The sequence below is a fragment of the Nyctereutes procyonoides genome, unplaced genomic scaffold (assembly GCF_905146905.1).
Source record: "Nyctereutes procyonoides isolate TBG_1078 unplaced genomic scaffold, NYPRO_anot_genome, whole genome shotgun sequence".
NCBI classification, from domain to species: domain Eukaryota; kingdom Metazoa; phylum Chordata; class Mammalia; order Carnivora; family Canidae; genus Nyctereutes; species Nyctereutes procyonoides.
Window position 1 is genome coordinate 4416846 of NW_026575045.1, and position 15003 is coordinate 4431848.

General features: G+C 40.1%; 1 protein-coding gene across 1 annotated transcript in view; it reads right to left on the minus strand.

Annotated features, from left to right (window-relative positions):
• Positions 1-4183: 4183 nt before the first annotated feature.
• MAP3K5 (mitogen-activated protein kinase kinase kinase 5) overlaps positions 4184-15003 on the minus strand; it is a 198864-nt gene continuing 188044 nt past the window's right edge. The window contains 6 exon segments of the mRNA XM_055324629.1: positions 4184-4946; positions 5638-5714; positions 7373-7464; positions 7467-7484; positions 8224-8336; positions 14248-14491. Coding sequence (XP_055180604.1) covers positions 4886-4946; positions 5638-5714; positions 7373-7464; positions 7467-7484; positions 8224-8336; positions 14248-14491 — 605 coding nt within the window. The 3' untranslated portion in view covers positions 4184-4885.

Below are 15003 nucleotides of genomic sequence, written 5' to 3' on the forward strand. Positions count from 1 at the left end.
CACCGTTGTCTTACTACCTTTGTTTAATCGGCTTTATTAGTCTTTCTTGCCTGTCTATAAAAACTTTCCAGGTCACAAAATCAAATTTCCCTATTATTACTTTTTAATCTGTCCTTCTCCTGCACTCTCTGCTGCACTAGATCCTCTGATCATCTTCCTCTTGGCTTACACCACTGGTCTGGCTTTTCTCATTCCTCTGTGTACCAGTCCTTTTGTCTCTGTCGCTGGTTTAAATTCCTCCTTCCTCCCAAACTATCCCCAAACCTTACTTTTCCCCAAATTTTAGGCCATGACCTTTCTATCTCTCATAGTCCTCATTTACTATTATCTCCATCAAGGTGACTCCTAGATCCACAATATATACCCTTAACCTCTGTCCCGACTTCCACCAGTACATTCTCAATGGTCTCTGCACATTTCTAGCAGAATGTTCTGCCATTAATTCATCATGTCTCATACAGGCTTCCCCTTCAAAATTGCCGTTTTCAAATTCTTCTCTTAACTTGCATTGTTTCAACATCTATTCTTTCCTCTCCCTTGTTATCACTGCCCAAATCATGGTTCCCAAATCTTGTCAATTCATGGTTTTAATTCCACTCTCTCAATTCCCACTGCTGTGCTACTACACATCCATTCACATCTGATTCAGAACGGTTCAGAGCAACCCCTGTTCTGTCCAATTTTTGTTCCCTCTAACGTCTCCACAACATCACTGGATTAATCTCATACATTACTTTACACACACCCCTACCTTTGCTCAAAAACCCTTAAGAGATTTCTCATTCTGACATAACACCAGCTCCACTTCCCTCCCTGACCACCCCCCCCATCACACCCTAAGCTCTCTCCTATCCCACTTCCTACTTTTTATTTCTAGAACTCCTATTTCCAGCCAAATATGAGTCAAGGTGAGTTAAAATTTTTGCATACTCTAATGGAATATAAAAGCTTTTCACTTTCTCTAGAACTTGCAAATCCCCACTTTCTGCCTTTGTTCTTGGAACTCTCTACCCTGATTGACTGACTTCCTGGTCCTGAGTTATTGAATTCCTTCTGCCCAATTGCCCCAGCTGAGGTCTTTCTCCTCAGTAAATCTTGTTCAATCAGCCCCCCAGGCCCCAGCCAGCTTGTCTTCTGTAGCTCTCCAGGGGTTTCTGGGCTTACATTCTTCTGGCCTTTAACATAAGAGTTATGTGTGATTTGTTATTGCAAATTTGTCTCTTCAGTCTAATATGAATTATTTGCTGGTGACTTTGTCTTCTGTTTCTCTATAGGGCGTCTATAATGTCTGGAGCCGGGCAGCCCCGGTGGCTCAGTGGTTTAGCGCCACCTTCAGCCCAGGGCATGATCCTGGAGACCCAGGATGGAGTCCCCAGGTCAGGCTCCCTGCATGGAGCCTGCTTCAAACTTTTCTTGACCCCCACCCCACCCCTTGGCAGTCAGATGTAACTAGAGCACTTACTACATGTACCGTTGTTTCTGCTTTGTCTCTATTCCACCTCTGACAGTCAACTTTTGGGGGCAAGAACTGTGTCTTCATGTACCACAATATGTAGTACCCGGCAAGTACTTCATAAATACTTCTGAATGAATGAGAAGAGGTAACAGTAACAGGCAGCATCTGAATCCTTACTATCTGCCAAGCATTGCACTAAGCATCTTATCTGCATGATATTATTTAAATATTACAATATTACCTATGAGGAAGGTACATTATTTTCCCCATTTCAGATAAGGAACCTGAGACTTGGAGAGGTTGACTAATCTGCCTAAGGTCAAAAGGGGAGTGATGGTTTTGCTCCAGGCCTATGTGTCTAGACTCTTGCTACACCAAATGAAAAATGAATACCATCTTACTACCACCTCTATGGAAAAGGGCTAATTCTCTGTCCAGGTGTCTCTTGGAATAAGAAGGTGGGACTTGATAGTGTCAAATCATCTGCAGAACTTTTAAAAAATAGGATCTATGGGCCTTACCCCAGACCAATAAAAGCAGTTTTTCTAAGGTGGTGACATCAGTATATTTTAAAAAGCATCCTGGTCATTTTAATGTGAAGGTGGGTTGAGAATCACTGGCCTAGATTGATGCCAAACGGCTTTCAAGTGAAACCTTTAACAAAACTTGGACTCTAATGGAATTGCCTTCTTTTGTGACTGAGAACCAAAATTCTGACAAAAACCTAACTTGGACTCTAATGGAATTGCCTTCTTTTGTGACTGAGAACCAAAATTCTGACAAAAACCTAATGATGCTGACCTGGGACTATATTATGAGCCATACAGGGATAGAGGAACCTACAAAGCCCACAAGGATAGGTAGGGTAGGAGGAAGATTCCAAGGAAAGGCCCTATTGTTTTTATCTTTTAGGATTTTATTTACTTATTCATGAGACACAAGAGAGAGAGGCAGAGACATAGGCAGAGGGAGAAGCAGGCTGCAGGGAGCCTGATGCGGGACTCAATCCCAGGACCCGGGGATCACAACCTGAGCCAAAAGCATATGCTCAACCGCTGAGCCACCCAGGCATCCGGAGAAAGACCCCATTGTTAAAGAATTGATTGAAGATAGGTAGCTTGGTCCTATACACATCTAAAAGCAGCACCTAGCCATTAGGACTGGGGAGATGAACTGTAGCTTAATTAAGAAGTACCCCTGGGGGGATCCCTGGGTGGCGCAGCGGTTTGGCGCCTGCCTTTGGCCCAGGGCACGATCCTGGAGACCCGGGATCGAGTCCCACATCGGGCTCCCGGTGCATGGAGCCTGCTTCTCCTTCTGCCTCTCTCTCTGTGTCTCTGCCTCTCTCTCTCTCTGTGTGTGGCTATCATAAATAAATAAATGTTTTAAAAAAAAAAAAAAGAAGTACCCCGTGTCAGGGTTTCTGGGTGGCACAGTTGGTTAAGTGACCAACTCTTAGTTTCAGCTCAGGTTATGATCTTAGGGAAGTGAGAGCATGTTAGGCTCTGTGCTGGGGCAGAGTCTGCTTGGGGTTTTTCTCTCCCTTTCCCTCTGCCTTTCTGGCTCATGCTTTCTTTCTCTCTAAAAGAGTCCCGAGTCCCGCATCGAGTCTCGCATTGGGGCCTGCTTCTCCTTCTGCCTGTGTCTCTGTGTCTCTCTCTTTCTCTCTGTCTCTCATGAATAAATAAAATCTTTAAAACTAACTAAATAAATAAATCTTTAAAAAAAAAAAAAGGAATTACCCTGTGTCTCAGTATAAATGAAATGACGTATCATTTAATTTATACCTCTCCTCCTCTGAAATGTCCCCACAGGTTACGAGAGGCAGCTATCTGTCCTTGAGATTGGGATATAAAAAAAGATGCAGCTATGTTGTTGCAAGTAGCAAATGAGAAAATCGGGTGAGAAGTTTCTGTGCAGTCTAATGCAATACAAGATACATCAAACCTTGATTTTCACATAGAAATAAAGATGATTCCTGTTTTGTCAAACAAAGTTATATATGTATGGGTCAAGTCATGGTACATAAACAGCTGTATGTTATTCCTGTCTTGCATAGTAATAAGCAAGTTCCTCTGTATCTAAGAATTTTGTGTTTGTCTCATCCATCTATCCAGGAGCTTCAGACTTCACCCTATTAATATGGGCAGGCTTTTAAAATAGAACATCCAGCTTAAAATGAAAATATTTCCCTCAAATACAAGAACTAAAATTAAGGAGATGGAAAATACAGTGTTCTCTGCTGGGATGCTATTTGCAGACCCTTTGAGATAACAGTCATTCAACATAACTTGTAGCCCTGAGAAAAACACAGGGGACTTTCATGTAAATTATTCTTTTCTTCACCCTCTCTCTCACCAACCGTGCTGCCCTGAGGGACAGCTTGCATATCAACTGTTCTTTGATTAACCTGAATAGAGGACAGATTCTGTTTAATAGGAAGGCGGGGGATCCCTGGGTGGCGCAGCCGTTTGGCGCCTGCCTTTGGCCCAGGGCGCGATCCTGGAGACCCGGGATCGAATCCCACGTCGGGCTCCTGGTGCGTGGAGCCTGCTTCTCCCTCTGCCTGTGTCTCTGCCTCTCTCTCTCTCTCTGTATGACTATCGTAAATAAATAAAAAAAAAAAAAGATTTAATAGGAAGGCGGAAGAAACAACTAGAAATTTGACGCAGTAGTTTATCTGGTTTGTCAAAACAAAGTAAGAATTTCTTCAGAATCTATCAAACATTATGTTAAGAGTCTTTTTACTTTTTAGAGTAAATATGACACAATTGATAGCTTTAGAACAAGCTAACGTTACTATGATTCAGGCATGTGCAACTGGTACAGTTCAGTAGTACATAAACAACTCAAATGAAGGTACTATGGGCTAGAAATTTAAGTTACAAAATAGAGTCAATATTACAATTAATACAGATAAGTAAAAACCGTTGCTTCAGATTCTGCACACTTAAAAAAACAAACATAAACTTTACACAATAATTCAAATGCATTTCTACTAAGAGTATCTTACAAACACATATAAGCCTAAAAAGTCATGGTCACATTTTGGTTTTGTTCCAGTGATGCACAATCACATGAAATGTTCTATCTGTTTCGTGTAAAAGAGACATTTGGCCGAAGTGCAACAGCTGCTAAGGTAAAAATATTTCCATAAAAATGTTTAGAATGAAATAATCCCAAGCATCCTAACGTTTGGGATTATTTTTGAAAAGTCCTTACAAAGAGTCCTTATGAATTGTAGAAATAGAAGCAGTTAGGAAATTTCAGTGTATTTTGTCTTTTTGTTTGTTTGTTTTTAACACAAGTAAACAAATACTGGATTTAAAGTGCAGCTTCTTTCTCCTCTCCCTTAGATTCTCCCTCCCCTGCGAAGATCAGTTCTGTTATAATCTCCAAGGAAGGCTGGAAACAAACTAAGCGATATAGTCAAGCCTGTGTGTCTCGAAAGTCGGTGATGGCCTTCCACAGTGTGCAGAGCATCCCTCCCCTGTTTAAAGACACAACATAGGGAAGAGAACACTTCATTTGAAACATCGCCTTTGATATATAAAAGTGACTTCTTAGCCTCTAGCTGCTCTGATAGAACACGAAGATCTCAAAGTCTTACTGGTCCTCACTGTATTCTTTCTATGTTTTGGCATCACCCCTCCCTGCCTTTCCTTTCTACTCCCACAAACTACCAGGTCCCAAAGCATCCTTTCGTTTTTTTCAGCACATTTGAGATGTGTTTTTACAGAGGTCTGTGTGAGTCAGTTATGCATATGCTTGGCCTGATAGAAAAATTATCGTAAGAAACTGTATCAGGTTATATATGGTTCATGGGTGGCAAATCAGCACCTATCCTAATATCTGGATATTTGGATTGTATGGTATAACCATAAATTAGAGCATTTGTTTAAGGCAGCTTTAAAATGACTGCATGGTCTCAGTCTACTATATTATCAAGAAATTCTTTAATTTTCATTTACTAATATAGAAAAATTATTGGTTACAAGAATGCCTAGTAATATAGCCTGGTCCAACAAACTCAGTTTACTAAGCAAATGAGAACCAGAGAGTGGCGCCCAGGACTGCTGAGATGGTTAGGGGTGGTGAGGGGCCCGACCAGGGCAGGAACCCAGACTTCTCAGCCTAGCACTCTTTCCACCATAAACAAGGAACAGAAAGAAAAGTGGTACCTTAGTCTCAGGCATTTTAAATCATCACGTGTAACATAGTAGAGAACATCCTCTAGTGAATAATCCTCAGCCAAAAACTGTGGAGAAAGTAAAATATGCATAAAAATAAGATGTTTCATACACCTATAATAAATAATAAACTCTATACATAATACAAACATGGGCAATAATTTAAAAATAAATCTAAAAGGAAATCTACTAAAAACACAATCTTCCGGAATTATTAGGAAAAAGTCCCCCCTGTTAAAAAATAACTACAAAGAAATACATCCATATGACTTCCAAATGTGTAAAGATTACAAGCAACACAATTTCTGAATGGCCTTCTAATGAAAAGATAAAACTCTTTTGTAATTACATGTCCCTCTCATAAGATAATGTTTGTATTTTAGAGGTTTTTTGCTTTTTTATTTTCCTCAAATGGATAAAAAGTGTTCCTGGAAAGGTATTGTGTAAATTTAATTTCTCAATTTATTTTTCGTAACTCTTAAAAGGTTCTTTTTAGTAATTACTATAAAATCAGAGTCCTGAATTTAAACCAAAGCTTTAATATTAATTTATTTTTAAAGGCAGTGATTTAGTTGATCAATTACTACTCATTAATTATGAATTGATCTTAGGTCGAGGAATAAATATTTTGGAGAACTTGAATGGATGCATCTCTCCATAAGCAAGAGTTGTTTAAATTTATGTAGCAGTAACTTGTTCAATGCAGATTTCTAAATTTTATTTAGCAGCCCAATGAATCATCAAAGAGAAAAACATCTTTATTCTTAGTTATTTAAAAATTTTAAACATAAAACTAAAGTTAATGTAATATTGTACTGGGGCCTTTTCTATAAAATAGTAAAAAATATAACCTCTTATTGTGGGTATGTGTGTATACATGTATGTATTCTTGAAATAGAAGTGCTACTCATGCTGATTATCAAAGTCTGTAAGGAGCAGAGAGGAATTAGGTTATTATAGAAAGTGTTCCTGACACAAGTTGACTGACTAGATCTATTTTATTAAGTATCAATAAACAGTCACTGGGGTGCCTGGGTGGCTCAGTGGTTGAGTGTCTGCCTTCAGCTCAGGTCGTGATCACCGGGGTCCTGGGATGGAGTCCCGCATCGGGCTTCCTGCATGGAGTCTGCTTCTCCCAATGCCTATGTCTCTGCCTCTCTCTGTATGTCTCTCATGAATAAATAAATAAAATCTTAAAAAAAAAATAAAGTCACTGAGACTAATAATGTTGCAAGAGAATTAGACAGTTAAAAGAGAATGAGAAACTTTAAATTTTTAGTTATGTCTTGATTCTTCCATCCTTCCTTATCTTCAGTTCAAAAATACAAAAAAATCCTTAGGGGACCCAGACCATGCCTCATTGTTTTTGCACATACAGCAACCCCTCATCCCCCCCCAAATGATTTTTCCCTCCTCACCTACCCCTCCTCGAATAAACATACAGATGGCTTGGTTCATTCCTACAGCTCACTCACCATCTTCTACAAGAACCTTCCCTAACCTCTTCCTCTCTCTGCCTCCTAACACCTGATAACCTTTACTTCAGAGAGTTTAGTAAGAAATCATTACACTTTATCTGTGGAATTATTTGATGACCATCTGCCGACCCTGGTCCGTAAGCTGCAGGAGGGCTGACCAGTGTACATGCCCCGTGCCCCGCACAGAGTAAGCACTCAACATTATGAAATGAAAGCAAAGCCTGTCCCCCATGGATAGTTGTCTTTACCCGACTTATAGTGTCTTCATCAGCTCCCTTGTCTCTCAGCCACTCAGTAAGTTCAGATTCTTCAGTATTTGTGCCAGGAGAATCCCGGGGCATACTGGCAATCCTGGAATCTCTAGAACAGATTTGGGGAGGGAGGGACAGTCTTAGCTTCTAACAGAGCTCATCTGAGACCCTCCCCATCAACAGACATTTATTAATACTTTAAGAGATTTTGCTCTACCAGAGAATAATAGAAGCAATTGAGATTGGCAGCATAAATGGTAATCTGAACAAAACTCTTAAAGACTACTAATCAATGGAGAGACAGAAGCAATAATGTAATGATATTTCCCACCTCATACTTTCATATCAATTCTATAGTTTCTTAGAATAAACTTGTTTCACCAAAACTGTACTGTGGGATTTTCATGTGACACACACGAGCATAATTAGCAGAAAACCATATAATTGTATAATAGTCTCTTTTTCTCGCTACTTGCAATAATATGGAAAAAACCCAGAATATACAGAATACAAATGCAAAAATGACCCAAAATGGTATTTTAGTCTACTAATCTCATTTGAAAATTAAAAAAAAAAAAAGACTGAAAAAAGTGTTAAGAACCCTATTTACCTCAAATAATCTCAGGAAAAGATGACAATGACTCATCTTATTTCATATTAAGTTATATAGAAACTATAGTTTGCTGCCATTAAGAATTCGATACTTCTAAAAAGCAATTTCTGCTTGTAGTAGTGGTACATGTGACAGATGCCAATTAAACCATGAAATAAAACTGCCCACTGGCTTTCTCAGTTTTTTTGTGGCAGCCTGGTTTAACAGTATCACTTTAAAGTTTTCTGCTATTCACCTATTGGTTGGGACTTAAGTTTCAGATGTTTAATTTCTTGGTCTTTTTCTTCAATTGCTTGATGAAGGAGTGCCTGTAATTCTTTCTCTTTCTGAACCAATTCTTCCAGTAGTCTGTAAAAGAAAATTATACTGGTTGGCAGGATAATAAAGCTGGAGCAGCTAGAGTGACCTTCTAGATCTGGACTTTTCAAGCTATGAGGAACATAGACAACCATGGGATTTTGTTGAAATGCAGATTCTGATCCAGTAATTTTGGGGGTAGGTCTGAGATTCTGCAATTCCTTCTTTTTTTTTTTAAGTTTATTTGTTTTTTAGTAATCTTAATACCCAACCAGAGATCAAGAGCCACATGTTCTTCTGACTGAGCCAGCCAGGTGCCCCAAGATTCCACGTATCCAATAAGCTCCCCCAGGTGGTATGCATGTTGCTGGTCCACAGACCCCCCATGTTGAGTAGCAGAGCTCTAGAAGGCTCATACTTCCAGACAACAGTTCAAACCACCTCTCCACCCGCGCAACTGTCTGCCAAAATCTTCAGAGATATTTTATTGTTTCTTTTTATGACCATAAATGGCAAATAAACAAAGTAAAATAAAATATATGCAGTTTTACCAGTATGACCCCTTATCAAAAAAAATTGATGATGGATAACATAATAGTCAATGCAAAGCAGAAAGGCAGTCATTTTTTTAACTGAAAATTTGAGAAGTAAACTATGGATGAGGTCACCTATACCTGGCAGGGAACAAGTACTCAGTAAATGTTAATGGTTGTTGCTAGGATTGTTGTGGATATTACTATTATTCCTCTCCCTTCTAAGGGGACTGGTGAAGTGGGTAAAAGGATGGCTATGTTCCTGGTACATTCAGTTCTTAGTTGGCATCTGATGCATTCTCCAAAGAAACAAGGAGAAACTAACATATCATTTATACCAGAGTTCTTATTCATGAAAGGTTCACTATGCAACTAAGAGCCAACTGGTGTTCTACTCAGCATTTCTAACACTGTTCTCAGAAAAAAAATTCCAAGTTAAGAAGGAAGATCCTCTGATTTTTTAGAAAACTGTCATGGGTGACTCGGATTCAGAATTTTAATAAGTTAAGGTACATAGTTATTCATAAGATCATCAAGATAATTTTCCCAATGCCCTACAGTTCTGAGGAAAGTGCCTTTATTTCATTTTCTCAGCACGGATATTTTTAATTCAGGACCAGATTACATTCCAAAAGTTTGTCTCTGCTTCAGTTGGCATATCCTGAAGGCAGCAGAGGACCGGGTGAAAGAGCCCTCGGCTTGAATCTTGGTTCAGACACACACTTCCTGTGTTAACTTTGACAAATTACTTAATGCCTCTGGCCTTCAGTTTCCTCATCTGTGCAAAGGAAAAGTAAAACTTCCTGAAAGAATTACTGCAAACGTTCAATGAGACAGCTGTGGCTACAGTGCCAAGGACAGTGCCTGGCCATCAGGGAGGGCCATCCTATCCCCTGCTGCAGCCTCAAGCCCCAGGTTTAGGAGGGGCTCCTTCTCCTTTCCCACAGGACAGAGATGTGAGGCCCTTAGGACACAGGATCAGAGTAAGCAGACAGGATCGGAGTTCCTCAAAGAGGAACAAGCTTGAGAAGCAGCCAGAGAAGGTGGTTTGAGAAAGATGGATTGTTTTAAAACAAGTTTTGTTTTGTTGTTGTTGTGTTGTTGTTTTTCATTTACAAACGGTGGGCTATATTATTTAGTGTCACAAGCAGTTGATTGGCTCAATGTGACTCAAATCACAAGAAAACCATTCTACTTCACTCCTTTCTGAGTCCTAGTGTGGCCCAGACTGGCAGGAGTGGTGCGTGGGACCCATTCACAGGTATACAAGTTTCTCATTGAGGGCAATCTGTGACCGCGTGACATTGGCCTGGTAGGTCACCATCAGCGGGTCACTGATGTTGCTGTTGAGCATGGTCTCGAAGTCATCAGGAACTATCTTGGGTACCTGGTTAACCAGACTCAGCAGCGTACCCTCAGGTAGACTGAGTGGGTGGAACCAAAAGCCAGAGGAAAGCAGAGGATCAAAGATTTTTATCTACTCCAGCAAGAATGATATTCAAGGGCATGGACAGCAAGCTCAGCATGAATTTTTAAGTTGCTAATTTCTTGGTCTAGTATGTATTTTTGTCTTCCTTGATGATTTACGTGTGTGGAATAGTGATGGTGTATTTTTATTGTCTCTCTAAAGAACACAGTAACTTTTTCTAGATTTTAACCTATGTGTATCTTGACTACATATTTTCTTTTTTAGCTTTAAAAGCCAGAACTTAACATTGGAGCAGAATGCTGACAGGCTGTTTTATTTGTCCCAAATCCAGTTCTCAAAAATTATTTATTTACCCAGTCCATCATTTTTTCTTCTGTTTTCAGCTGATAGGGAAGTTCTTCAAAATTAAGGCAATTGCCTGCCTCCTTTTCCAGAAAACTTTGGTGAGCATCTGCCCTGAGGTCAATTTTTTAATTCAGATGTGTGAGGGTGGGTAATTCTATCTATTCTTCTATTCGTTGTATAGATAAAGTAGGCAGCTCTGCGAGAGTTAGATTTTAGCTGACTCTGCATTATTGTCCTGCAGTACTGTCCCAACCACTGTGTGAAATGAATGATTTCCATTATATTTTATGCAAACATACTCCAAAACATAAGTAAAACATACATTCTAAAGACTGTATGATTTTCTCTGTTTTTTTTTAAAGATTTTATTTATTTATTCATGAGAGACACAGAGAGAGAGAGAGAGAGAGAGAGAGAGAGAGAGAGAATGGCAGAGACACAAGCTGGCTCCCTGCAGGGAGCCCGATGTGGGACTCGATCCTGGGACTCCAGGATCACGCCCTGGGCTGAAGGTGGCGCTAAACTGCTGAGCCATCCAGGCGTCCCAATTTTCTCTATTTGTTGTTATTATTGGTGATCTAATAATCAAGAGCTGGATAAACCTGATTTACTTTCATCAGTGATTATCTAAATACTAAGCTTAAGGGACGCCTGGCTGGCTCAGTGGTTGAGCATCTACCTTTGGCTCAGGGCATGATCCTGGGGTCCCGGGATTGAGTCCCACCTCGGGCTCCCTGCATGGGGTTTGCTTCTCCCTCTGCCTGTGTCTCTGCCTCTCTCTCTCTCTCTCTCTCTGTGTGTGTGTCTCTCATGAATATATAAATAAAATCTTTAAAAATAAACAAACAAATACTAAGCTTAAGATTTCTAACAGAAGGGCTACAATCTTTCCTAAAAACATACTAACATTTCTGCTAAGTTTATTTTGCAACGTATGAACTTTTTAAAAAAAGATTTATTTTAAATCCTCTTGAGAAGGAGAATGTGTGCAAGTTGGGGGGAGGGGTACAGGGAAAGAATCTTCAAGCCGACTTCCTTTTTTTTTAAATTTTTATTTATTTATGATAGTCACACACACACAGAGAGAGAGAGAGAGAGAGAGAGAGAGAGAGAGAGGCAGAGACATAGGCAGAGGGAGAAGCAGGCTCCATGCACTGGGAGCCCGATGTGGGACTCGATCCCGGGTCTCCAGGATTGCGCCCTGGGCCAAAGGCAGGCGCTAAACCGCTGCGCCACCCAGGGATCCCGTCAAGCCGACTTCCTGCTGAGCACAGAACCCAATATGACCCTGAGATCATGACCTGAGTAGAAACCAAGAGTGGGATGCTCAACTGACTGGGCCATTCAGGTGCCCCTGCAATGTATGAATTTCTATATATCATATAATATTCAACTGAAAATGATATTATAGACGTGATCAGTCTCTCATTTCCATTGCTTAGGACCAGTTCTAAGGCAGCTGCCTTTTTTTTTTTTTATGTCACGTGTGAGGTGAATGTTGTGCCTTGTCTCTTTTCTCTGGGGGCAACAGGGAGGAACTGTGGGAGATATTACTAGAAACAGAAAAAGAAGGTTCATTATCCTGTGGATTTCACAGATTTAAGTGTAAATATGTACAGAAAAAAAATGAATGTGGGCTGTTGTGAAAAAATGTAACTATGTCCTAACACAATAAAGAAGTATGACAAGTTGTAGTCCTTTCAATAGAGATGTGGGAAGCAGGCCTTCAGCCAGCAGCTACCCTCAGAAAAGCAGCCCTTATGGACTGCAAATGGCACAAACGTGGCAGACAGACACTGGGGACAGGATGTAAAACAAGGTGACTCGAATGGTCTAAGGAGAGAAGGGAAAGGCTGCATTCAGAAGAGGCAGGTTCTATTGACATAAGCCAGGGTATATAGACAGAAGGTTTGAAGGCCAGAGAAACAAATATACCAGCTCACTGGTAAATAAAGTAGCTTTATTGCCTGTACAATTCTGATCATGGGTGGAGGAGGAGTTGGGGGTTGGACCAAAATAGTAACAAGTGAACATTCTTCCTCCAGAGATCAGAGAGGAGTATACAAAACAGCTCCATTTAAGATTGGGTGACAGAGAATAAACTAAAAAAATCTGACCAAGTTTAACACCTACTATAATGAATACAGTATCATGATTGGGGTTTTGCTTGAGAAGAGGAGGAAACGAGGGACACCAGAGGGACACCAAGGATTTTGATGCAAGTCTCAGAGGAGAGAAGACATAAATTCTTCCACTAGGTAGTAGAGATGCCAATTAAGAGCTGGGTTTCGGAGGACAAGATTAGGATCTGGAAGTCAGAAAGCCATTTTCCCTTTATTCAGAAAGATTTCTCTATGCAAACCATAGAGGATATGTATGGATTTACTCAATAGTACAACCAAAATTCATGTTTCTGAACATAAGATGAGCTTTGTACTACTTGTACAAAGCTTGGTATTCAAGCTTAACTTTAAAAACTTAAATTTATGAGAAATAAAATATGTTTTATCTCACTGGTGAACAAGTATCATCTTTAAATATTTGAAAGGTTTTACTATAAACTCAGAGTTGTAAAGTCAGTTGCCCACATGTCAGCTGTAGCCAGCACAGGAAGCTATAAATCATAGACTTAGACCTTGAACTGTGCCAACATCTATGAAGAACAGGAAATATTTACTCAGTTAACCTGATCATGTGGATTCTATGTTACCAAATTCTCTAAGGAAAATTAAAGTCCAGATGCGACATAGCAGATTCAAAATAGGATCATCAATATAGTCAACTGATCATCCTTTCACGATTCTAACATGCAAGACTCTAGCACTACTAAATTTATCTACTCAAGAACAGAAATCTTCCTCTCCTAAAAGAACTTGATATTCCAACTCATGGGCTTTCAAGAACATAGATATTCTCTGTCTCAGCTGTTTCTTGGATGGGACATGCTGCTCTGAATCTGAGTCCAAGACACTGAAGTTACAACTATTTTGAAAATCTCAGTGTACTTGGAGATAAAGCAGAGATCAGAAGACTAGTGCTGAACAAGGCTTGAATTAGTAGAAGCGGAAAATGATTCTCACTAAAGAAACTAAGACAAATCTTTCTTGTTTGATAAAGATTTCAAACCAAGTTTATGTGAGTGGGATAAAGGAATCAGATTTTGTATTCTCTGGACCAAACTTTATTTATTTGAGAAGGAGGTGAGGAGAGAGAGAGAGAGGGAGAAAGAGAGAGAGGTAGAGGGAAAGAGAGAATCTTAAGCAGGCTCCACCCCCAGTGTGGAGCTCAACACAGGGCTCCATCTCATGACTCAGAGATCATGACCTAAGCAGAACCTAGAGTTGGATGCTTAATTGACTGAGCCACCAAGGAACCCCATCTGTGGACCAAACTCTAGAGTAGACCCAATATAAAAGTAAGGAAAGCGGGGGCGGGGGGATGCCTGGGTGGCGGTTGAGTGTCTGCCTTTGGCTCAGGGTGTGATCCCAGGGTCCCAGGATTGAGTCCCACATTGGGCTCCCCACAGGGAGCTGCTTCTCCCTCTGCCTGTGTCTCTGCCCCTCTCTCTGTGTCTCTCATGGATAAATAAATAAAATCTTAAAAAAAAAAAAAAAGGAAGGGAAAGGAATCCCACTCACATCAGAATAGGACTTACCTATTAGTTTCTATTTTCATCCTTCCGAGCTGCACATTGAGTGAGCGGTGAGCATTCTGGGAGTCGTGGGATACAGTAGAACTGAGCGTGCTCACCCCTGAGGTAGCCACAGCATCTTCAATGACAGCATGAGGTCTTCGGACAGTTTGGCTGGAAGGCTGCTCTTCATGGTCATCTTCTGCATCCAAGTCTTCTTGATCAGCGGTATCACTCTCAGATGCAAGGCTGAAGTGTGGCCTCAGTTCTGTCAGCATAACATCAACAACAGGATTAATATAAAATGAACGATTGCTTTAATTTCTTACGACATGAGTGTCCTCGCCCCTGCTATCAATAAGACATGTATTCCAAACTTTTCCAAATGTAGGGATGGATTTCTGTGCATTAATCTACAGTTTTTCTTCCAGTGAATCTGCAAAATTCACAGGTTGTATTAACACAGAATGACCTAATTCAAACAGAAGAAAAATGGTCACGCTGCACATATGTGGGAGAATGCTGAAATCAGAGAGGCAATTATGTAAAAACCTGTTAATATAAACAATATAAGTACAATTCATTTTTTATATTATGTAATATCTGGCAACCATTAACTCAATTAGAAATGAGGAAACTCCTTTATCTAAATAAATGTAAGTACACAGAATACTTTTTGGCCATAATGGTCAAAGTGTAAGGGGACGGAGGGGGTTCTAAAAATGCCACATGTGCTTATATTCGCTCTAATAAACTGTTTTTGACTATTGGGTTGATTCT